At 39.0% G+C, this 25,280-nt stretch overlaps 1 protein-coding gene across 46 annotated transcripts; it reads right to left on the bottom strand.

Annotated features, from left to right (window-relative positions):
- Positions 1 to 729: 729 nt before the first annotated feature.
- LOC132699011 (myosin heavy chain, muscle) lies at positions 730 to 24,881 on the bottom strand. 46 transcript variants are annotated; one of them, XM_060665432.1, is made up of 25 exons: positions 24,765 to 24,881; positions 22,810 to 23,072; positions 21,387 to 21,530; positions 20,602 to 20,758; positions 20,515 to 20,542; positions 19,915 to 20,113; positions 19,793 to 19,856; positions 19,641 to 19,739; positions 18,266 to 18,369; positions 17,313 to 17,450; positions 16,984 to 17,253; positions 14,474 to 14,644; positions 13,385 to 13,564; positions 13,166 to 13,319; positions 12,207 to 12,262; positions 10,617 to 10,822; positions 9,717 to 9,834; positions 8,631 to 8,894; positions 5,967 to 6,176; positions 4,787 to 5,673; positions 4,230 to 4,308; positions 2,857 to 4,032; positions 1,894 to 2,799; positions 1,589 to 1,652; positions 730 to 1,169 (listed from the first exon to the last, which is right to left on the bottom strand). In XM_060665432.1, the coding sequence occupies exons 2-24, from the start codon at positions 23,011 to 23,013 to the stop codon at positions 1,605 to 1,607; spliced, it is 5,862 nt and encodes a 1,953-aa protein (XP_060521415.1). In that variant the 5' UTR covers positions 23,014 to 23,072; positions 24,765 to 24,881; the 3' UTR covers positions 730 to 1,169; positions 1,589 to 1,604. The 46 variants fall into 46 exon arrangements, with proteins under 46 accessions (XP_060521415.1, XP_060521391.1, XP_060521407.1 ...); XM_060665408.1 differs by lacking the exons at positions 1,589 to 1,652; positions 14,474 to 14,644; positions 18,266 to 18,369 and adding exons at positions 15,877 to 16,047; positions 19,112 to 19,215; XM_060665424.1 differs by lacking the exons at positions 1,589 to 1,652; positions 14,474 to 14,644; positions 18,266 to 18,369 and adding exons at positions 15,288 to 15,458; positions 18,797 to 18,900.
- Positions 24,882 to 25,280: the final 399 nt, after the last annotated feature.

Genomic DNA, 25,280 nt, shown 5'->3' with positions numbered 1-25,280 from the left:
GGACCTAATTGAAGCATTTGCACTTCCTTAAAAAGTTGTGTGCATTTACTCTTCCCATAAGATTTTTGTCTAGTGTCCAAATTTCCAGCTTGGTGGTATCTTTTATGATTTTATTTCACAATAACGAGTTGAATTATCTTTATGATGGTCCTTTCCATCTTTACTAAGCCCCATACTTAGATAGTCAGATTATTCCTTTTTTTTGTTTCTTAATTTACTTTTATAATTTGTCCTTCTTCCCCGATCACTAAGTACTGAGATTTCTGTAGAAAAATTTGCAATCTTTGACAGCGTCAATTGATTTTCTCATCATGTATTATGCGTCTATATTCAAATCCAAGACATCCTGGTCGTCAGCGAATAGCACAGTATAAATAAATTCCTCAACAATTTGAACTTCTATGTACTTACACTTCAATAAAACAGATTTAAATTTATTTTAAATAAGGTTGTAGATAAGCAATTGTAATAGTTTTCTTTAAAAATGGGAACGTCATGGGTCTTTCTTAAATAGCCTTTAGTTTAAGTCTGTTATCTAATTTTTGAATTACTTGTTAGGTAGGTTTTTTGATTACTTTTAATAAATTAGTAGTAATAAGTACGTACATTCTATATTTTTATTTAGTAATACTTTAAAATATTAAGCTAAAAAAAATGCACGGCAATAAAAGTAAGAGTAGTGAGAGTAGTGAGCGCAAAACCAAGACGAAAATTTACCAAAAACAAAAATCCAACGACATAACCTGTTTATTGGTGCCTTATATCATACAACATATTCACACATACAACTAAGTTAATTTAACTGCACTTTACAAAATACCATTGGATTTTCATAAAAACTGAGAATGTGGAGATCAAAGGCTGCGGATGGAATTACGTGTCTCTTGTCTCTTTTTTAACCTCCGCTCTCCCTTTCTCATACAGTTCGGTACATTTGAAACAACGGAATCATACGCTTAAGGAATAAACGAAACAATTAAAAAATAAATATAAGTAATATTAAAAATAATTACAATACAACACGCAGCAAAGTTGGTATAGCTGCGCGGACCTTTCGTACATTGGTTAAGTTAACACAGCGCGCGAGTTATTTAGAAATCGTTTTCAGGGGCAAGGTCGAACCTTGGAGGGAAGAGTCCACCGTCCAGTTGTTGAGGGCGCTGTCTTGGCTAAAGAAGAGAAAGATGTTATTTAACAGTATGACATAGACGCTTACGAGAGACAACACTCCTCAAAATATGGGAAGTTTGCGAAGTGGGTCGCATTAATTTTAATAGTTGGGGTTTGTGAACTGTAAAATGGTGTCGTAAACAAGTTACAGTCCCGGGAGAGACGGCACTAATTTTACACGGCCACTCGCTATACTAAATTGACAAAGGGTGACAAAAACTTAACACTGAGAAAATTAAAGCTGCTTTACCTACTAAAGCTACCTGAGTTCATTCAAGGTTTCTTTAGTAAATTCAAGCCCTATTTTAATAAGAAAACTTTAAGCTTTCATAAAATTACTATTAGTTCTCTCAGTGAACCGCTTGCATTAGTAAAGATCGGTACATAACAACGCTGATCGGGTTGTAATGTGACTTACAAGATGAAGATAGAAGTTACTCCATAGCAATAGCCGCTAAACGACTTGGTTTATTTGCTTGAGGCTTTAACAAATTAAATGGGCATAAAGTTACTTTAAACACGAGTCAAGTTGTATATTAGGCTTTACAACACTTTTTCAAAGAACAATGAATATCTGTCTACACAAATACTGTTTTGCATTGATTTAAATCAATAAAATTCAATTTTTTATTTTATTTAAAGACACCGTCCATATTCCTAATTTTGGAATTTCCAAAAAACTTGTAATCATCGATTTGGGAGACTATGGTATGGTGAACTTACCGCTGGGCTAGCACCTCTGGCAGCTGAACCTCCACGGCCTTTCGCGCGGAATTTGGCAATAGCTTGTTCGGCAAGGTCAGCACGTTCTTCGGCTTCCTCGAGCTCTTGTTGGGCCTTGCGGAATTTGGCCAAATTGAGGGCGGCAATTTCTTCGGCTTCTTCGATCTGCCTCTTGTATGTCTTGATCTTCTGTTGCAGTTTGTCGACCAGGTCTTGCATGCGCTCGTGGTTTTTGCGGTCTTCCTCAGCTTGGAAGCTCAATTCCTTGATGCGGCGTTCGGATTTCCTCAAGTTCTTCTGGGCGTCGGCGTGTCTTCTTTGTTCGCCGTCCAACTCGTTCTCAAGTTCTCTGACTCTTTGTTCGAGCTTGGCAATGGCTTTCTTGCCACCTTTAAGGGCGTTGGCTTCGGCTTCATCCAAACGGACTTGGAGGTCCTTGATCTGGGTTTCGAGAGCTTTACGGAGTTTCTCCTGTGTTTGGGCGTGGTCTTGTTCGGCACGGAGTTCGTCGGCCAAGCGGGCAGCGTCTACCATGGCTTTCTTAGCCTTCTCCTCGGAGTTCTTGGCTTCGTTAAGGAGTTCATCGAGGTCGGAATGCAGGGTTTGCAATTCGGTTTCCAACTTCCTCTTGGCGGCGGACATGGACGCGTTCTGGGCAGCGAGGTCATTCAACTGTTCGTGAGCATCTCCCAGTTCTTGTTCGGCTTGGCGGCGAGCACGGTCGGCTTGCTCTAAGAGAGTGCGAGATTCTTCCAATTCGTTCTGCAAGGCGTTGGCACGTCTTTCAGAAATGCCCAACTGTTCTCTGGCCTCATCCCGAGCACGTTGTTCCTCTTCCAATGCTTGCTGGGTGTCCTTAAGTTGTTGTTGGTAACGTTTAATGGTCTTCTGGGCCTCAGCGTTAGCCTAAATGTTAAACATTGATCAATACAGATATCATTTACAATCCGGAAAATTATTTACCTTGTTGGCGTGGTCCAAAGCAATTTCCAATTCGTTGATGTCGGCTTCCAACTTCTTCTTCATGCGTAGAGCCTCAGCTTTGCCCTTGGCTTCTGCTTCGAGGGAAGCTTGCATGGAATCCAAAGCGCGTTGGTGGTTCTTGCGGGTGTTTTCGAACTCTTCTTCCTTCTCTTGGATGCGTCTGTCGATTTCTTGTCGTACCTGCGAGAGTTCCAGCTGACTGCGGAGCACCTTGTTCTCTTCCTGTTCAAGGGCGGCTTCGGCTTCTTCAAGAGCGGCCTGCAGTTCGTCTTTTTCGGCTTCCAATCGTTTCCTGGCCTTTTCGATTTCGTGGATGTTGCGTCCACCTTCACCGATTTGGTCGAGCAAATCTTTAACTTCATCGGCGAGGTTCTTGTTCTCGCGACGAACTGCTTCCAATTGTTCTTGTCCTTCTTCGTAAGCTCCCTTAAGTCTGAACAACTCGGTGGAATAGTTGCGGCACTCCTTCTGGCTGGCATCGAGTTCGGCGGCAAGATCGTCAACCTTGAGTTTCCATTCTCCAATAATTTTATCGAATGCCTTCTGTTTCTTCTCGGCGGCGTTGGCAATAGCGTTGGCACGGTCGACTTCCAATTGCAAGTCTTCGACTTCAGTGGCCAAGCGTTGTTTGGTCTTTTCGAGAGCCACGACCTTTTGGTTGAGCGATTCGATGGTTTCCTCAGCTTCAGCAAGACGAGCTTGCAGTTTCCTCTTGGCTTCTTCGAGTTCCTCTGATCTGGCAACACCCTCGGATTCGTATTTTTGACGCCAAAGTTGAGATTCAGCGTTAGCTTTGCTCAGTTGGCGTTGGATGTCAGCCTTGGCTTCCGCTTCCTCTTCAACCTGTTCACGGATGTTGTCCAAGTCGTGTTCCAAGTTGCGGAATTTGCCGAGGAGGGTCGCGCGTTCGCGGGCTTCCTCGTCGGCCAATCTCTTGGTGTCTTCTAATTGGGTAGTCAGGGACACCTTGATCTTGCTGAGTTGGGATACTTGGGACTCAGCTTCTTCCAATTGCCTGAGAAGGTCAGAGTTTTCGATGGACAGCTTCTTCTTAGCAGCGTCGAAGTCGTTGAGTGTGCGGTTGGTTTCGTCAAGCTTGCCTTGTACGTCGTTGAGTTGTTGTCCCAGTTGTTTAGAAACTTTCTCGATGGCGGCCTGGGAAATGAGATAGGAAACGTTTAGATGAACTTTTTACTCCACTCGGTACGAAGCAGAGTATTGCGATCATAAAAATTAGTTGTTAGCTAGCGATAAAATCGGGAAATTAGGAACGAAGCTCTGTCAGCGGTTTCTCAGAAGAGCTGCAACAGTGATATACACGACAAAGACCAATGTGGGCGTCCTTCTAGTACCTTTTCGTTAGCTAAGTGGTCGACAGAAGCACGGAGATCGTTAAGTTCACCAAAGTATTGGGCCTTCTCCTTCTCGGCTCTACAATAACAGACAGAACGAGACAAACGTTAAACGTGAACATACACGCAAAGGACACGACAATGTAAACGGGTGGTACGAGTATTTCACAGTAATAAAATGCAGGCAGAACCGGAATTTTTGGGGTAACACGGGGTACCTTTTCGCGTCCGACTTGGTCAACGGCGCCGCGAGTTTGTTGGAGTTCTTGGTAAATACTTGCACGATCTCTTTCGGCCCTACATTTTACATAAATTAAGTTGCATTATTTACGAGACGGCTCGTCTAAAGATTAATGACGATACGCCGGCCGGTTACGTTTATTTTTCCATTTGCAATTTACAAAAGTTGTTTGTTATTTTTGGAACGGCGCCTTTGGTGTTTATAATTATAAATATATTTAATGACCACGCAATAATAAAGTTTAAAAAAAACCTCGATGCACCAAATTTTCCCGAATATCTAAATTTTTGTTGTGAAGCGAATCGAGATTACTTACTTAGCCTTCAGCTTGTTCAGTTGGTCAATTTGTTCGCCCATTTCGGAGACTGCGTCGTTGTGCTTCTTGCGTAAGTTGGCGAGGGTGCTTTCGTGTTGGATGTTGGCTTCCTCCAAGTCGCGGCGGAGCTTGGCCAGTTCGGCTTCGCGTTTCTTGTTGAGCTCAATTTGAGCCGAGGTAGCGCCACCAGCTTCTTCGAGACGTTCTCCCAACTCCTCGAGTTCCCTGGCCAAATCCGCGCGCTGTTTCTCTGCCTTTGCGCGGGCTTGTCGCTCGGCTTCGACCTCTTCTTCCAATTCTTCGATGCGTGCCTGGAGTTCCTTGATCTGTTTCTGTTGTTTGCCGACAACCGATTGTTCGTCTTCCAATTTGGCGGTCAGAGATGAAATTTCCTTGTCTTTGCGTTGGATGGTTTGTTCGAGTTCCTTTTTGTTACGTTCCAAGTCGGATACGGCTTCCTGGGTCAGTTTCAGATCGCCTTCGACCTTCCTCTTGGATTTCTCCACGTCTCCGCGCAGTTTCTTTTCGCGTTCGAGAGAATCTTCGAGTTCGTCCAGCGTCTGTTCGAGTTTAGCCTTCACTTTGTTCAAGTGGTTGACTTTGTCCTCGGCGGCCTGGAGTTCCTCGGAGATCTTCTGGTTATTTTCGCCGGACATTTTCTTTTCCTTGTTGAGTTTGTTGATGAGTTCATCTTGGTGGGCAATTTCGTCGTTCAAGTTCCTAATCTGGTGGTCTTTGGTGGCCTTGTCTTGCTCGGATTTCTGAAGGTTCAGTTCCAAGTCCTCGACGTCCTTCTTGTAGCCAGAGATTTCTTGCTCCAGCTTTTTCTTCTGTTGCAAAAGCTGGTTTCTGGCGTCTTCTTCCTGGCTGAGGCGGTCTTGGGTTTCCTTGACAAAAATAAATCAGGTAAAGCGGGCGACACTCGCGTATTAATTAAATTCTTATTGGATGCGTTCCAATAAAATGTTTTCGAGTATTTTTAATGATTGCCGATTACCTACATTTTATTTTGAGCGATCGCCAAAATTTATTACGAAAATTAATAAGGTAGCAGTTTTGATTTTGCTAATGAATAAGAAGCATTGACAGCGGTCCAACTTAACGCTCGTCTCGCTTGGATGAGAAGGCGCTTGAATAATTGTAGTTTATAAGTTTCCACAGCAAGTTATTAAAAACTCACCTGCAATTGGGATTCCAGGTCATTTTTCTGAGCTTGCAGCTTGTTGGCCCTCTCTTGAGTCTCGGATAAGGTACCTTTCTCGCCTTCTAAGCTGTTCAACAACTCGGTCTTCTCGTTCAACAATTTGGAGTAGAGGCCTTCGAGTTCTTTTTTGGCTTTCGCTTCCCTTTCGAAAGCTTCCTGTGCCTTGGCCGCTTTCTCTTCAAGTTTCTGCAACAAAGTTTCTTTTTCGGAGAGTTTTTCGAGCACGTCCGCAGCGTAGTGCGTTTTGGAAGATTTTCGTTGCAGGGTCGATTCGGGTTCGAGGGTTTCTTTTTCGTTTGATTCGATTTGGGGTTCGGAGGGTATCGCGTCACCAAGAAGATGTTTCTCTTTAGAGTCTTTCGATTGTTTTCTTTCTTTTGGTAATTTATGTTGGGAGGTTTCGATGTCGGCCATAGTGAACCCCGAAAGACTACCGATAACTGTGCGAGCACGATATGGAATACCGTCCGAATCTAAGAGAGGAGTGCAAGCCGCGAAGACCGAGCTAAAACTGGATTCTGTAGAAAGTTAGGATAAGTCATATCCGAAGGCGTGGGAGAGAGAGATGAAAGATTAGAAAAATATGCGATATAAACCGCGAGGCGTTGACAGAAATAGTATGTAGAGGGAGAAATTTTATATTTAGCGAATCTAATATAGGACAGGTGATTTTATAAGTGGACATAAAAATCGAGCGTTTAAAAAAGTTTGTAAACATTCCTATATCTGTAGGGAAGGTTGTTCGCTAAATGCAGCGTCGCCTACATGAGAGAAGATTCTTGTAAACTGTTGCCCGAGATGCGAGATCGCGAAATTTATTTCGGGATAAAGAACGTATTATAAAAACAAACGTTCGCGCGTCTTGCCTGAAATTAGAATCGGATATTTTGTCGAAAACCGCGGTGAATGACTTAGCGTTGCAAGTCCGATTTATTTAAAGAATGTAAATGATTCAACGCGAAAAAAAATATGCGTGTGTCAAAGCAAACCCCGATATTTTTGACACGAGAATGCGATAAAAATGATCCGCGTAGGTCATTTAAAAATAATCCTACGTGCCGGGATTATGTTTGATTTGCGCAGATCTTGCCCAATTTAAAAACGTGATTCACCCCGAGATGTGTTTCTGAGTTACCCAATGAAAATTTAAAACGTTTAAAAATATTGTTTTCACAATTCTAATTCGATATGAACGTAATTCTCAGAAAAAAAAATAGTTTTGTTCCCTGTAGCACTCATACACAAGAAAAGGAGCTAGAATCCTTGATCGAAATATTCCTTATAAAACAAAAAAGGCTTAGATAAGTTATAACGAGTTTTTGTTTTTTTGACTTACATTAAATATGATCCTGAAGTGATAAGGGAATATTGAAACTTTTATACGATGGTCATAAGATTAACAAAGTATTATATTTTGAACAATATTTCAATATAAATACGGTCGCACAAGTCTCCTGAAAATGGCTGCTATCCAACCTCAACGGTCCCCCAATCATTTTATTTCAATCGAAATTCCTATATGATCTCAATCTATCTCTATGGAATTTCAATCTATCGCCATGAAGTTATCTTGAAATTAGATGTCGACAAAGATTTTTAAAATTCTTTGAAAATTCTGTTTTTTGGGGTCAATGAAAAATATACTTTTTTTCCAAACATTAGATTAGATTAGACTAGTTTTGGTTAGTTGACTTACACAAATTAAATATGATTCTGATGTGATAAAGGAATATTCGATTTCGAAGTGAAATCACTTTTACACCATAAAGGAATGTTTGATCATCATAAGATCAACAAATTATAATATTTTGAACAATATTCTATTATAAATAAGATCGTAAAAACTAACCGACCCCAACGGTCCCCCAATCTTTTAATCGAAATTCCTATGATGCGCGAAATCTCTATCTATCGGCAGGGAGTTATCTCCAAAAAGGCCCCGTTAAAATTCTTAGAATTTTTTTTCGGGGTACTGAAAAATATATTTTTTTTCGAAACGTACCTCTCCGATCAAAAGCAAACTTAAGAAGACGCGTGACAACCGATAACGAAACGTTTGCTCTCTATGACTTTTTCAAAAATGAAAAATAAACGATAATTGTCTTCTTCAGAAGTAAATCGTTAGCGCTAATTAAAAGGGCATACTAAGATTTGTAGGCCTTTAAGAAATATATGAAATTATATATCTTGTTTCTCTATATTAAGCTCTTCGTGTTCTTCTTTTCTAAGTTCCAACCTAGGCAAAGTTTCGACGAATTAATGACCCATTTTTAGAAGACTGAAATATTATATTTCCTAAATCAATCTTGTGTATTATTATCATAAAATCATTTAAAGAATGACATGTATGCCCTTCAATTTAATAAAACGTAGTTGGAATTAAATTAGTTGTAAAAATGAAAATTCTAAAATGCGAATTTTAAAAAATTGTAATTGTAATATCTTAATAAACTTCCTCCAAAAAATACTTAGGTACCAATGGTTTCTAAAAAAGATGAGCAGAGGAGTCCCTGGTAAGGCGAATAATTTAGTAACGAGTCAAATAAAACATTGAGGTCTAAAGATCAGAGAAGCGCATAATATAGAAGAGTGGGAATGAATTAAAGTGGTTGATTAAGGAAATTGCATTAACCAACTTACAGCGATCTCATCCTCGATGCGGGTGACGTTGAGAAGAGGTCTGACCTTCTGCCACAGTTTGTACCATGGCCAGGTACGGAGCTTGAGGTATTTCCTCAAGTTCCTCTGGCACACTTGGAGGGCCAAGCGCTGTTCTTGCAATTTCTTGAATTCCTTCCTGGAGAGGTAACCACGGATCCAGGACTGCATCCAAGTGACGATTTTGCTCAGACGTTCATCACGAAGTTCTTCCATCTGACCCAAGACACCAGCACGGAAGAATACCTAATTTTTCGAGACAACACAATTGGTATATGACCCGAAGGGGGACTCGCCTTTTTTTAAAAATTATTTCGTCTAGCATCTAGCCGTTAGTTGCGTTTGTATACATAAGTTTTCAGTTCTAAGCAGCACAAAAACTGTTCGAAAGAAAATATGTCTTAGTACCCATAAATCTCTCTATCTGCAACTTCACAGCCAAGTTTTCATTAGAATTTGGACGAGATAGGTTAGGCAATTACGTAACAAGAACACTTCACTAGAAATGAATGATTCAATATAGCTCAATAAAAATCAAATGTTTGAGTTTTTGCATGCACTGTTGTCACTCATACCCAATTTTAGTATTTACATCCTTATTTTCAAATATTTTGCCTTATCAGAAACTACCTTCAATAAAAAAAAAACAAGCAGCGCATACGTTTTAGCTAAGAAAATCAAGCTCAATATAGCATCATTTTAGTAATAATCATAGCAGCGATTTTTTTATCGCGCAAGAGCGAAAGCAATTCGTTGAAGTAGTATTGGGGTATACCTTAGTTTTACCCAAACGATATTGCTCTTTGTCTAGATTAATGGAATCCAGAATAATTTGCGCAGCTTTCTCCGGAGTTGTGCTGTCCTTGATTGCACTTGCGACCAGAATTTTGTATCTGATTGACGCAAGAGTTTCGGTTACACACAAAAACAAACAAAAAATAAGGGGTATAACACACAGTTTAAGAGGAGAAGAAACAAATAAAACCTAGCCGAGTAGTGTAGCCCGTCTGTAAGGCTACATGGTGACTCGGCGACAGAACACAACACTGTAATACTCTGTAAACATGCCTTAGTGTGACCGAGACGATACAATTCGGAATCAAGACCGGTAGCTTGCAAGATGTGATCAGCACATTTCTTTGGGTCGGACTCCTTGGACACAGCGGTAGGATTCAAGATCTTGTAACTAAAGGGATACACATGTACAAACTTATTACAACAATGGCTGGACGGACGAAGATACATTTAAATTGCTTCAATCGATGACGATCACTTTTAAAACATGTGCATTTCCTAAACTCTGCAAGTGACGACAACTGAACACTAACGAATGAAAAAAGGATCTAACAAGGGATCACATATAATATTCCCTTGCCTTTGTGTGTCCTACTCTGTAACTGTCAGGGTCTAAAGCAATTTCTTCCAGACACTTTCTAGCTGCTTCCTTTGGATCCTTTTCCTTTGCCATCGTCGCCGGTGCAAGAATCATGTAACTACGTTACACCAAAATAAATGCATTTCTGTTTTTCGCAATTTCTACATAACTACGGATTTTCTAAAGTTTACTCAAGCATGTTTACGCAAAGGATTGATAACCATAATAAATGAAGCTGTTCCCAAATTACTCGTTATTAACGCCACAAGGGCTACAATTTGGGTACTGAAGACTGTTTTATTCGAAATTTCAAAATCTAAATCCAAAATCGGCTCTTCCAAGTAGGTACTTCAGATTATAGTGTCTAATCAATAAAATGACGGTTTCAAGAAATAAAAAAATATTGTAAATGTTTTAAAAATGTAACCTAATATAATGCCTTTGCTCATATAATTTATAATCATTTGGGACGAACTAAAAAATTATTTGCAACAATGGAATTTTCTGAAACCGTTTCAGTATTCTATAGGATCTAATTCTGCAGTCTCCCGTAACTAGTATTTCAAAGTATATTAATAAATCAGGGAGCTTACCGCAGTTTGAAGTCTGGGTAGACCATCCTGTTGGGGAAACCTTTACGGCAAATACGGATACCTTCAAGTACACCGTTGCAAGTCAGCTGGTGCATAACCAAGTGAGAGTCGATCACTCCGGGCTGTTTCAATTCGTTGGGAATGATACAACGTACGAAGTGAGGTTGAGTGGCCCTCAACGTAGACATCAGGTTGTTCAGTTGTTCCTACCGTTACAGCGACGTTAATTTGTGTCATGTTGAATGATTTGGGCGAAACGGATTTTAGTCGAAGTAAATGTATTAATCACGTCTTGTGCAAGCCAAGAGTATACGTAGCACTATTGTTTGGTAGTAGAAAGTGAGTGCGATGTGTTAGTTAAGTCAAATCCGGAAATATTTCGCATACAGTTTTAGTAGGTGCTGCAGTCTGATTTCCAAAAAAAAAACACGAATACCATCATATAGGTAGTATGTAGGAGGTCACGAGGTTCACGTTGAGTATCCTATTAAAGGTTGTGCGGAACTGAACAGGAACTTCTTCAAATTTACTAAATTTTCGAATTCTTCAGGAAATTCGTAGAAAAGGAAAACAAAATCAACACAGCGACACCAAGAGAGAAATCATAGGTTTAGATAACCGGGGTAGTAGCAGTCGCGTTTCTGCTTCACTGATCTTCTTCAGTGACACATGACCAAGTAAATGACAGTCAAGCTCTGAAGAAGCCAACAGGATGTTTAGCGAAACGTTAGCTCGTTCGAGTCAACAAAAACCAACGCAGGAGGAATCCAGAAGTATTATAAAATGTATTACAGTAGCCCGTAGAAGACCATATTTAGCACTGGCTCAAGCCATGATGCATTGCCGGTACTTTTGTTAAAATCTAGTTATACCCTGCCATTCTTTAAGTGGATGCTTTTCGTGGAGCATGGTATTTTAGAAAATTCTCAAAAGTGCGGAAGTATTATAAATACAGTTTTATAAATACAGAGTGTTATACTTAATTTTAACATTTGCGAAACACCCTGAGAATACCAATATGTAAGATCTAACTCGGTGAAATAAGCAGGTAATAACAACGTATATTTTTTGCAGATATCGTTAGAGCTTTAGTAAACTTGGCAGTGCTGTATTGGCGGAAATATTTTAAAAGTATATTGAGAAATTTTCCGTATTTAGTTCACTAGAACGTTTAATAGGAATTACTTCGTATAGCAGCTCAACGTGAAGCAGATGTATGAGTTACATGCTTTGGTAAAACTTGTGCGCAAAAGTATTGGATGGTTTTGACGGTGTCATGACATTATGAACACACTACATTCTCATCGGCAATATTCGTCAAGCTGTTTAATGCCCGAATATTAACGTGGGTTGAGAAACTTTCGATCAAAAGACACGAAAAAACACAAACAATCGGAACTATTCAAAATACATACAAAAAACACTGAACCAGAATAGCAGTATTTTGCTTCTGGTTTGTAAATTTTCAGTATGACAAATGACGTAGCTTAGTTGTTCCATAGACGTTTAGCCTGGACACAATCTAAGCCGCTAGTTGAAAAACAAATTCAAATCAAGTGTGATATACTGTCGTTACAAATTTAGACGTACTTTGTAAGCGGACGAGACGGTAGCAAAAGCGCCACCCTTTTTACCACGACCGGCACCTATAAAAACATGCAAAGGCATAAAATATCGGCAAACATAGATAAAGAGGCGATAGAGATAACATTGGAATTTGCGCAGGCCTGTTTTAGGATCGACATGGAAATCGAACGGGGAAAGGTCAAAGGTAATAGCTCTGAGCTCAGCGTCTCACACGAGTTCTTCAGAGTATTTACCCTGTACATGGCCGAGACGGTCTGGAAAGCAGAACCCTTGGTTCTCTTGCCACCTGTGTTAAATATTATATCAAATCAAAGAATTCCTACATCCGGTAATTCAAACGATTTATACAAATCTTTTAACATACATTTTTGATTTAGCATTTTCCGGGGACATAATAAATCAAAAATTTTTGGTTTTATATATACTTGAAAATGGAATTGGAAATGTCACGTGAAAAGGAATTGAAATTTTCCCAAATGTAAGGTCCAAGTATCTAATTGTTTTGAATGAATAGGTGGATTTTTTTTTTATAATAAAAAATTTATACATTTGACACTTGGATAGATGTCTAATAGTGGATCTATTTAAATTTATTGAAAAACTTTCTCTAATTTTTCTTTAACTGGTACAAACTGTGGACCTTCAGACTTTTCTGTGGAACTGGTCTAAAAAGTTTCAACCAAATGTTCCCTCTGACCAAAATAAAATGAATATGAATTAAATTTTTCACCTTTGGTAATAATTTGTGACCAAACAAACTAGGCTTTCTATTTTATATATTTTAGATACGATCCACGAACCCTACCTAAAGCTTTCAACTATTAAAAAATAACTCATTTTTTAATAGTTTCAACAATTTTTTCACAATAATTCTAAAAATGCAAATGCAATCCAAATGCAAATGAATTTGAAACTGTTATAAAAAGTTGAGTGGGAGCACGTCAACATGTTCGAAAGCTTACCCTTGCCACCGGCGTCGGCTCCGCCAGATTGACCAGGATGGTCAGAGAAGATTTCTTGAACCAGTTTGTTGGTACCCTTCTTGAAGAGATCTACGACGGTGTCGTTAAGGGGATCCTTGTTCTTTTCAAGCCACCCGGTGATATTGTACGGCACCTATAATGATAAGAATTCGATGGACTTCATTCTTTGAACACCGCAACTTTGAAAAACGAACTTACATTACCAGCGTAGTGAGCCAAGGTGAAGTGACCCGCGATCTGACCTGGTTTTGGTGGTTTGGGTTTCTGGTAGTTGGGAGATTTGCCCAAATGGTTCGTGTTCAATTTCTCAACGAACGTTTGATCGGTAGCTTTGGGGAACATAGATTCTTCTTCAAGAATAGACAAGATGCCCATAGGCTAGAGGGAAACTTAAGCTTTAATTTTGTTCGCGAGATTTTTCTCGCCGTCGTTGATAATTTTTCGTAGAAAAATTTACAACGGCATCGTATAATATATGCGTACGATACCTTATGGTGCTAGTGCTAGCCTGCCAAGGAGCTTTCTACTGTGCATATTCTATTTACTGGTGACGCGCGATTAAGAGAAAAAATACCTTCTCGATCAAATCTATACACGGCTGTAAATCCAAGCCAAAATCGATAAAGGTCCAAGCCACGCCTTCGATTTTGTACTCTTCTTGTTCGAGGATGAACATGTGGTGGTTATAAAATTGCTGAAGCTTCTCGTTGGAATAGTTTATGCACAGTTGATTAAAGCCGTTATACTGCAAGTTAAGTTAGTTGATATTAGCACATTTTTTTCGTCTCACCGGCAAAACTCGGATTAAACAATGTTAGTCACTTTATTCCATAGCGTTGTCCATCATACCGACTGCATTAGATATTAAGTATTAAGAATTAATAATCCAGAGTGTCTAGCCCAGGCGCGACGTTGCGAAAACTATGAAGTGTTGCCAAGGAACATGGGAAGAATAAATCTGTGTAATAATATACATATCCTAGAACAAATGGTTTGTCAATGATTTTGTTTTCAGTTTTTTACTAATTGATTGGTATAGGAGAAGAAATATTTTGGGGGCAGCAAAATTTCGCTCTCAATGAAGCAATAATTTCACATCTTTAGTCACTTTTAACAAGTAAAAAAAAGCGAATATAAAAAAACAACTTCCAGCTTCACTGCATATCTTGTTTTCACAACAGCGCACCTTGTTTGGGCTAACGTGACACCCAGTGGAATCAAACGATAAAAATTAAGGTAAGTTGATGGTTGAAATGGTTGTTTAGAGCACCATGAAGTGCCATATACCTTTTCGATGAGTTCGATACAGGCAGCCAAGTCCATACCGAAATCAATGAAAGCCCATTCAATACCTTCACGCTGGTATTCCTCTTGTTCGAGAACGAACATGTGATGGTTAAAGAATTGTTGCAACTTTTCGTTGGTAAAGTTGATGCAAAGCTGTTCAAAGCTGTTGAACTATGTGAATAAATAGACAGACAAATAACTAACAAGGTCACAAAAGATTCTGACCCTGTTGCATAGGTGGAATCCCAATTATTGCTACATATAACATATAATGTGTTAGAGACATTCCGTTGAAGTTCAATATAGTCGATGCGTTAGCGACATAGATGCGCCGACCATTTTGAAAATTTTGCTAATTTTGTTAGCCACAACGTATTGAGTTTGCGATGCGTCTGCGCTCTCTGGCCGTCCTAATTACCTTTTCGATCAACTCAATACACGCGGCCAAATCCATACCAAAATCAATGAAGGTCCACTCGATGCCTTCCGATTTGTACTCTTCTTGTTCGAGTACAAACATGTGGTGATTGAAAAATTGTTGCAATTTTTCATTAGTAAAATTGATACAGAGCTGTTCAAAACTGTTAAACTAACGAAGAAAAACAGAACAAACATTACTACAAACGTCTAAGTCGATTCTGGACCCTGTTACATGGGTGGAATCATTTGACACCAAACTATTTACATGACGCTTGTTTGTTTTGGCCAGAGTACTCTGCAAGACCAATTTCAGAACTATACGAAAATATTGTTTTACACCGCGTCCCACATGGTGTTCGCGAACACAATTCGCTTCATCTACCGTTAAAATTACCTTTTCGATTAATTCGATACAAGCCGCTAAATCCATCCCAAAGTCAATAAACACCCAGTCAATACCTTCCGTCTTATATTCTTCTTGTTCCAGCACGAACATGTGGTGGTTGAAGAATTGTTGCAATTTTTCGTTAGTAAAATTGATGCAAAGTTGTTCAAAACCGTTGTACTGTATTTACAATAAGAGACAATTTAAACATTATCGGCCAAACCAAGAACTGTAGTCGTTACTCGAAAATGACAAGAGACATGTATTTACAAAGCTCGAAGCAAAACAACCCTCGCTTGCAACCAAGGCGCTAACAATATACCTTCTCGATTAATTCAATGCAAGCAGCCAAATCCATGCCGAAATCTATGAAGACCCAGTCGATACCTTCCAGCTTGTACTCCTCTTGTTCCAAAACGAACATGTGATGGTTGAAGAATTGTTGAAGTTTTTCATTGGTAAAATTAATGCACAATTGCTCAAATCCATTATACTAGCCGGCAAAATGTCGAGAATATTAGCTAATCCAGTTAAAGTGAAATAAATAATAAACATGCGCACATTCTAGATGCAAGCACTGAAAGCTTTACCAGCTAACCTTTTCAATAAGCTCAATGCAAGCAGCCAAATCCATTCCGAAATCGATGAACTGCCACACGATTCCCTCTCTGGCGTACTCTTCTTGTTCGAGTACGAACATGTGGTGGTTGAAAAATTGTTGAAGCTTTTCGTTAGTAAAGTTAATGCAAAGCTGCTCAAAGCCGTTATACTGTCGCGTGAAAAAAAAAAGCATAAATAAACAAATTAACAATGTCTCCTGTCTTCTCGAAGTTTAAGAGGAACAAATGATATTTGATAAATGATCCATTTAAATTGAAAGAACGCTTTTTCATAGTTTAATAATTGAATCTCCAATTTTAGTAGGTATGTCAAAAAATTTAAGCACTAAGATTAGTTGGTCACTTATATTCTATTTTATTTTAATTTCATATCTATATGTATTATTGGAAGTACTCTGATATTTACTGAAGATGATTGTCCTACAATGTCCCCCCAATACGTTTTGTGCGCCTCAAAAACTTTTGCTTTTTTTAATAAAAGATAAAGATAAAATTTTGTTGGGGACTAGCTTATAACGTCCCAATTCAAATAGATCACATATAAAATGAATAGGTCCCATAGATCCAAATGGTTTTAACTCTATTAAAAACAAAAGCGTATAGTCACTTAAAAAATGCAAAATATTAGGCTGCTTGTACCATGAGTTCGTTCTAAACCGCCCGTATTTTAAAACCTGATTTTTTGGAACTCAATCATGGCCATTATTCGACATGATCAATTTTCCATTTTGGAAAAAGGCAAATTTGAGGATTATGTCCCATGACATGTGTAAGATTTTTGCGGCTTTATTAGATCATCCTTACAGTATCAAAAATTGTTTATTGTAGTGGATATAGGAAAAAAAATCTTTTCAATCTTTTAAAGAAGTGTTCTGAATGTTTTTCAATAATACAATAATAACAAAAGTCTAGTATTTTTTTGGTTTAGAAAAAAATTAACTATACGCAATTGCCGAGTACCTAAGTCCACAAACAACAAATCAACATCTGAAAAAATTAAATGAAAAAATGATAAATTTGACAGAGTTCCACCATGAACAGGTAATAGTATAGGTTACCCTTACGATGAATTTGTTTGAACTTACGTCGAAAATTTCGAACCCGGCAATATCCAGTACACCGATAAAGTGTTGCCTCTTTTGTTTAGTGTCGAGGGTCTCATTACACTTCTTGACCAAGAACTTGAACACCCTGTCGAACATGGCTTTAGACATGGCACCGACCGAGTAGTTGACCTGGTTGACGTTACGACCTTGGGTGACGAACTCGTTACCGACCTTGATCCTTGGTTTGACGAAAGCCGTGTACATGGCCTGGGTGTCCACGCCCAACAGTTTTGCGACTCTGTCACCTTCCTTTAGTGGAAACACAGTGCATATAGCAGCACAACGGCATCGTTTTAATCTATATTTACATCGGTGCCGTCGGGTTCAGCCTGTTCTTCGCGACCCCTTTGCTTGAATTTCATGGTACCCATGTGCATGACGGCTGCGGTGATCTTGTAAATGTCGTTCTTCTCCTCTTGGGTGAAGCCCAGAATGTCGAAGGCTTGCTACATTTTGACATTCGGGAAAAGTTAATGATCTTCCTGTCGGTTTTGGATACATGGTTTAGATAAAGCAACGCACATTAATTCGACGATTGTCCAGGTCAAAGCGTTAGTTGCCTCACTAATCTTTATTTTGTTGAATATTTACTTGAACAAAGTTTGACATTACTTACTAATTAATGGACAATCCAAGCACAAATCAGCGTGAAAGTCATTTTGAGTTTTTTAGTACAAGAGGTCTTTGTCAAGGACTGCATAATTGAACTAATATTAATCCTAGAGGTGCGTGTACTTAAGGAAACCATGTATACACTAACTCACAAAATTGTACCTCATTGAAGAGCATTAGTTTGAAAGCCACAGCGTCAGTTGCGTACGCAGTAGACGACACAGATTGTGTGCACAGAGTTTAGACCCAATTCCAGCGGAAGATAAAAAAATCGAAAACCATTTTTACCTTTCGACGGAATTTTTTTGGATTACATTGGGACACAGGATGTACAATAACCAGACATCACTGCCTCTTTTATATCAACTTACATCAGTCAATGAGAACTCCTCTGCATCATCTACGCCCTGAATTGTTACTTTACCCTGAGATACGTTGTTGTAGTCGTAAATGTTATTTGTTAGAAAGCATAGGTCTAACAAAAGAAAAGTCGAATTAAAGAGCGTGGTAACTATAAACGTATAAGCGTATCTCAAGTTCAACTCTATCGTAGCTGCGGAAAAATGTAGCGAGAAAGCAAGTGCAGCCATAACCAAAAACGCTTGTGTGGGTGTGAAAAGGAGCGAAGTTAGATTAACACATAACTTACATCGGTAATGGAAAACTCTTCGCCATCGTCTACAGAGGGAATTTTCGTTTTCCCTTGGGACACGAAATTGTAGTCCATGATGTTATTTGACAAATAGCACAGTTCTAGGACAAAAGCGGTCAGTTTTAAAAGGCGGTCAGGTCCTATTCCAATAGGTGATAACCGATAAAACTGAACTATTTTGAGGGGTACGCGTATTAGACAAGAGAAGTTTGGAACATCCCTAACGATTAAGAACAAATTGCGAATGTTGTTAATCTTTTTCTGGGGATACAAAGTTGCAATCGTCGATGTTATTGGATAACAAACATTTAGGGGTCGAATGTATCGTTCGACTTTTCAATTACTGAACAGGGGGCAACAGTACTAACGCATTTCTACTAGGGGAAAACAAATACTGGGCAATCTACGGTTCATTAGTTCACAGGGGTAACACTGGGCCCGCTTCCCGCGGTTATTAGACACCAACACAAACAACCGACAAATAAAACAACTGTTCAAATATGCGGACTTGTTCTTTTCCCCGCTTACATCTGTTAATCTAAATTCCTCTCCGTCATCTACATTGGGGATGTTTGTTTTTCCTTGCGATACAAAGTTGTAATCCATAATGTTATTGCTCAGATAACACAATTCTGAGAATTTGAGAAAACATGTTAATAGGGTCGTCGCTGTAAGATACAGGGTTTATCTACAAAAACATTGCGTCCCATTCGCTATTGTAGTGGAGAACGACAGTCTCGAATGCGTTGCGCGTACGCGTTTAGGAGTTGTGATAGCACAATGTGTCATAAATAAAGGGCGGTTTTTAAATCGATGCCCTGGCGAAGGGTGAAACCCACTTACATCCGTCAAAGTGAACTCCTCACCATCGTCTACGTTCGGAATAGTTAGCTTTCCCTGAGCTACGTAGTAATAATCTTTTAAGTCGTTCGACAGAAAGCACATTTCTAAACGAAAACTTTAGTGAGGTTGATGCACCAGTACATATACAGTATTTATATGGCACAATTAATCATCGCGACAGTAGACATCCAAATATGATAAAAGGAATCAGATTGAGACCTCAGAAGGCTCTAGTGGTTGATGGTATTGATTTCGTAGGAGCAGATGTCTCTGACCTAAGTATGCAAGTGTTTGAACATTTCAACGTGAGATTTGGCACACGGATACTAAAATCATGTTTTTTTCGGGGAACTTTCGTTTCTCGGATCATTTGATTCGATATAACTTAAATCCGGTTACCGCGTTGGTTTTTACCAGCAAATTAAAATATTTAGATTGAGGCTTAACTTGATCCTTCTAAACCAATACCAACATCTTCGGTGCCACGCGTACATGTAAAAGTTCCATGACTCCGTCTAACAATACTTGCCTTTAACACCGGGAACGGAACCAGACATGATCTGGTAAAAGATGTGGTAGGATCTTTCCAGAGACTGCTGAGAAATGACACGAGCCTTCTCGAGCAGATCTGTAAACAGTCGTTTAATACTTTTAACGCACACAATGATGATAGCAACTTACAAGTTTCGATATCGGCACCAGCCAATTTACCAGTTGGACCGAAGTGAATTCTGATGAATTTACCCTAAACGATTTAATGGGTGAACGGTTCAAGTTAAAATTTCGAGCCTTGCAATACTTACGAAACGAGACGAGTTGTCGTTACGGACAGTCTTGGCGTTACCGAAGGCTTCAAGTACGGGATTGGTTTGTACGACCTGATCTTCGAGAGTACCCTTCTTCTGTTGCTCTTCGCTTGGTTTCTTGGTGGAAGCGCCGACGGTGGCGAAGTACGCGATTACTTTTTTCGTGTTTTCAGTTTTTCCGGCACCAGACTCGCCACTGGAATCGAATTGCAGTTTTAAACGAGTTGATGTTTCGTACGGCTGCTTCACGTATAGGAAATATTTTCAAACGTTCTTTTTTAGGGGTTTTAAGAATTGATCCTTATAATTACAATAACAGTAGGAGATACAGGGTGAGTCAATGTTACGTATTAGTGATCCCAATAATATTTTACTTTTAGATTGAAGTAGAATTTGAAATATACTAAAATATGACTATAATATTTGATAATTGTTTAATGAAATCTGTTTTCTTAATGTACACGAAAAATACGATTTTGTGTCCTCAAGATACGTTTCATTTATTTTTAACGAGAGTTCATAAATTAGTGATAAATTACCACCCTCAAAAAAGAACTTTTCAACAGCTCTGTTAACTAAATGAACAACAGCACTTACGTAATCAACATAGACTGGTTTTCGTGATCTAAAAAATAAAAAAAATGAGTAAGTACAGGTTTTGGAGAGACGGCCTGGGAAACTTACTGGTCAACATGTTGACGTAGGCGCCGTCAGAAATGGCGAAAATATGTGGAGGAACTTCATTTCGCCTCTTGCCACGGTACAACTTGGCACAACGGTTGGTGTATACCGGGAAGCGCTTGTAGGGATTGATGGCAACGCAGAACAAACCAGAGTATGTCTACGAAAAGTGATCGGGAATTAACCACGCCCTCGCTCGGAAATGGAAGAAAACACAGAGAAAAACCGCATCCTTGGTCGGAGTTTAATCCGTTTTCAAGGCAAAAAGGTACAAAAAAAAAACACGACTTGGCTGCTACTCGCAGCTTATCCAAGTGTGTAGAAAAAGAAACTGTTGGTGTTAGCACAGAAGTAGACTGAAGTCAAATTTACATATAGTACGGAAACACTTCAAAACTGACATCCTTGGGCGGAGTTGTTCCGCTTTCAAGGCATTAAAAAACACTAGAGATACTAAGAATCGAATCCACACAGCTTGTCGGCAGAAGTCAGATGTCCGAAGTGTGTGGAAACACGTATTGTTAGCACAGAGATGACCAACCACAGCAGCAGTATCTGGGTCCGCATCTCGACAGGTCCATACATCTCTAGACTTACGTAAATAAGTTTGGCATAGTAACGCTGTTTCAAATTATGCAAAACCGACGCGTCGTTAAGATAAGTCAAGTTAGACATATCTTCGGCCTTTTCGTATTTTGGAGGATTCACTTGGGTGACTAGATCTTTCTTAAAGTTCTTCTCCTATGTAAATAAAAGGGCAACGGTTAGTGCTGTTTCGGGGTACTTACGTAAATGAGTTTGGCGTAGTAACGTTGTTTCAAATTGTGCAAAACTGCTGCGTCGTTTAGGTAAGTCAAGTCGGCCATATCTTCGACTTTTTCGTATTTCGGTGGGTTTACTTGGCTCACTTGATCTTTCTTAAAATCCTTGGTCTGTACTCAAAAAGCAGTGTTAATGTCGCGCGGAAGTAAAAGAAGCCTCGCTGCGCATTAAGACAACAGAAACTCGATAACTCATAACTCATAAATAACATATATTGATATATAGGCTGTTATGTAATAAATATTCGATATTTCATAGGGTGACTTTTCAAGCTGAAGGTTACTAAAAACGTATGTTTTTAAGTTTCATTTTTATTTTGTTTTTCTGCATATTTATGAAAGCAAATTAGTAGCTGAAGGTTTTTTGATTCCCCAAGCACCAAGATAAATTGGATGACTTTTTTTCTGCTAGATTCTTGAAACAATATGGTAGAATCAGATTACTATAAGTAGTGAGCTTATTGTATCATCTAAGGCAAGATTAGGATGAATGTTTAATTATTTTTTACTTGTATTTCATGTGTTTTATATTTCCTGCAGAGAATAAAGAGCTGCCTATTTATTATATTTATTTATCTGTAATCTGATCGTTCAAGTCTGTTTCATTCGATATCGAAACGTAGCTGAAGAAAATTAGTTCCAGTAATATTGGTTAGTTTGTCGAGTTTCTCTTTTTCCGATAGCTGTCAACCGGAAGTGATTTGGAGCAGTTATAAAACAGAATTAATTATATGTGCATTATAAACCTCTTGCGAATAAGTTTTTGGCTTACAATCCTGTAAATAAGATTTAGTTATAGCAAATATAAATATGGATAAAAATGGATAAAACAAATTGGTGAAATAGTGAAATAAGTAAAATTCCACAATTTCTTTAATAGTTTTTTTTATTTTTTCATTTATTTCGTTCTTATACACAAATATCAATAACTAATTCGCATATAAAGAAAGTGCCGCATCTAACTCGGACTTCCAATTGACAATTTCACTTGTACCCAGACATTTTGTTCTGAAAATCTTTTGTCTGAAATGACAGCTCTGGATGTCCGACAATTTTTTTTATCAAGAGCGTTTTTGTGTTTCTTAATTCTGCGTTTTGGTTTCTCTGACGTAGACCTTTAGAGCAATTGAGTTGAATCTGAATTTGTTGCAAAGGTTAAAATAATTATTAAGAAATAATAGTAAGTGATTAGCTGGAGAAAGTTTCAACAATAAAAAACGGTTTGCCGTTAATCGAACACAAACAGAATATTGAAATTTGAAAGTGCGTAATTTGGCAAAAAATGGATGTTTGATTCTGAAAGTGTTATCATTCGTTGAAAGCTACTTTAGTATGTGTGGGTGAGAGAGCATCAATATCGTAAGTGATTTGGATCCGCATCGAAGGTTACCTCTCCACCGGGGACAAGGACGGTAACCAAGTCACCCTTCGTGCCCCTGATCTCTCCAAGCACGAATCCTTCTTTGTCGTCCGGTACCCAGCATGATTTCTTGGCATCGTAGGGCTTGGTCTGATCTATACGCTTCTGTTCCAGTGAGACGAAGAGGTATGGGGTGGGATCTTCATCTTCCTGGTTCGCTGGTGCTTTAGGCATCGTGAACGGACGGTTATGAAGGAGCTACTTGAGACACGTATAAAAGCCCTAGAGCCTTCCTGCAAATATAGAAACAATCAATTCGGAACTATGGAATCAAAGAGTGTGTGCTTAGTGCTTTTGTTCGTATAGCTTAGCACCTAGATCAACGTTTATAAAATTTTCGCAGTTCTCGTCCAAATAATTTACGAAATCTTCGGGCGAGTTCCTCGTCCGACATCTTAAATTAAATCGTTCGGTAATCGTCGGGTTTGAGAACCGCTCGCGTCTAAATGCTACGCGGCTAATGCCTGGAGTCGACTATTTTTAATGCATTATTTATAGATTAGAATGTGTGTTGTGAATTTTATTACATTTGTTTGAACGAGGAATATTCAAAGACCGTGGCAAAAAATTGGCACAGTTCGGACCTAATGACGAAATCTAAAAAGCGGTTGATTGGGTTTAGCTTGCGATAAGTCCATTTATGGAAGTGTTACTGACCAAACCCGATTTTAGATCAGTTTGCCCTAGGCTAAGTACATTCACGAGAAACAATAAAATGAGCCAAAAGAACCAGTTGTCCTGCAAGAAACAGGTTTATCCTACACGAAAACTGACCTATTTCGAAACTAATCACTAAATTTAAAAACGAGGAGGTTCAAGCGCTTCTGATTGAATCCATTTATGGCTATGTTACTGACGAAACCCAATTTCAGATCAATCAGTTTATCCTGTCTTAAGTCAAGAAACTCGGAAATGAGCTAAAACTAGTCAGCGTTAACTCAAAACCTAGGAGAGCCTGAACCAAACCAGTTTATCTATCGCGAAACATGATGGTAGTTTGGTTAGTTTTTGCTGGTTTGGACTCAACCGCCTAAGAACAATTCAAAAAAGAAAGCTTCGACTAGAGACTGGAGAAAATTCATCACTTAGAAGGAATGTAGCTTTAAAATGAGTAAAGTATGAGCTGAATATGTAACTCGATACATCCACTTGAAACGAACTTTCATGATTTCTGCTTCCAGAATTACGTTTGAGCGACATTTAATTATTCTTAATAGTAAAGGAAAATGTTGAAAATCGCACAGCTTTGATGTAGCCGATCGTATTTTCGGTGCGATACAACGACCGGGGAAAAAAACTCGAAATAGGCCTCGGCAGACCCAAAAATAGATTCAGCACAGTTAACGCGTCATCCAAGTAAGGTGTGACTGACAACCTGAACATTCAAAATGGCTGCCGTGCATAAGCATCGCGTTTTGCGTGTTTGACTTATTCGACGGGCGATCAATCGGATCGATATTTTAAGCTCGGATTACGTAATCAGTTTATCCTATCGGAACTTTACGCTAACTAGATCGAACTGATCAGATTGACGTCGATTTTTTGAGTAAATTATATCGATCAATGGACACTCTAAAAGTGTCATACTAGCATCGAATTGTGCGCTCTGTAAGCTCGCTCCTCTTAAATCGTGAACGAATCGAGAACACATGTCACTAGATCGAATTAATCCATGAAATAGCACCTGTTCCACAGCAATTTAGCGCTAGTATGACACTCCTAGAATGGTCACTTGACTTTGCACTTGTCACAGGAAAGCGGTAGCACCAAACGACACAGTCCTGAGTGTGTGTAATCCACGAAACACTATATATATATATATATATATATATATATATATATATATATATATATATATATATATATATATATTTGGGAATGTGTTACGACAGAAATGATGGCACGGAGCACACGTTTACACTTACGTTCGAAAAGGCAGTCTGGCCGAGTTTCTAGCCGTTACGACAAATATAAACGTGGTTACCAGATCCTGAAATGTAATGCCGGTTTCTATTGGCCGGCGAACCCAACCAATCGCCAATGAGGTTAGAGAAAACTCTGTCTCCCTTTTTAGGCGTAGGTTACCGGGCAGTTGGCTAGAAATACATTTCGAACTGTGCGCTTTCGAATACTTTTGATCGCGCGAACGTTCTGGAAGGGGAAATTTGGGTTTGATAACTTTCGGAATCGCATTTTTGAACTGGCCGGCTAGCCCGGATGGTTGGCCACGCCGTTCCTCGTGACATAATACTTAGGCAAATGGAGTGATATTTTTTGTAAAAAAAATACATTCTATGTGCAACACGCATCGGGTTTAGAGTTTACGGTTTTTCCTATTTCTTTGAATACCATCTGAGCTTTATAGCATAATATAATATAGCTAACTTTTACATTCTTCTCGTTTTCGTGAACAGATGCCATTACGATATAAGCGTAATTGT

The sequence above is a fragment of the Cylas formicarius genome, unplaced genomic scaffold (genome assembly GCF_029955315.1).
Source record: "Cylas formicarius isolate icCylForm1 unplaced genomic scaffold, icCylForm1.1 PGA_scaffold_3__17_contigs__length_32017465, whole genome shotgun sequence".
Taxonomy (NCBI): domain Eukaryota; kingdom Metazoa; phylum Arthropoda; class Insecta; order Coleoptera; family Brentidae; genus Cylas; species Cylas formicarius.
This window is presented reverse-complemented; position numbering and strand designations above follow the sequence as displayed.

Excerpts from the sequence above, each read along its gene's own strand:
- LOC132699011 (XM_060665408.1), bottom strand. The coding sequence starts at position 23,013 with ATGCCTAAAGCACCAGCGAACCAGGAAGATGAAGATCCCACCCCATAC. Across the intron at positions 19,740-19,792 it reads TGGTGCCGATATCGAAACTT|ATCTGCTCGAGAAGGCTCGT; the intron begins GTAAGTTGCTAT and ends GACTGTTTACAG. Across the intron at positions 19,216-19,640 it reads TTCCGTTCCCGGTGTTAAAG|AAATGTGCTTTCTGTCGAAC; the intron begins GCAAGTATTGTT and ends GTTTTCGTTTAG.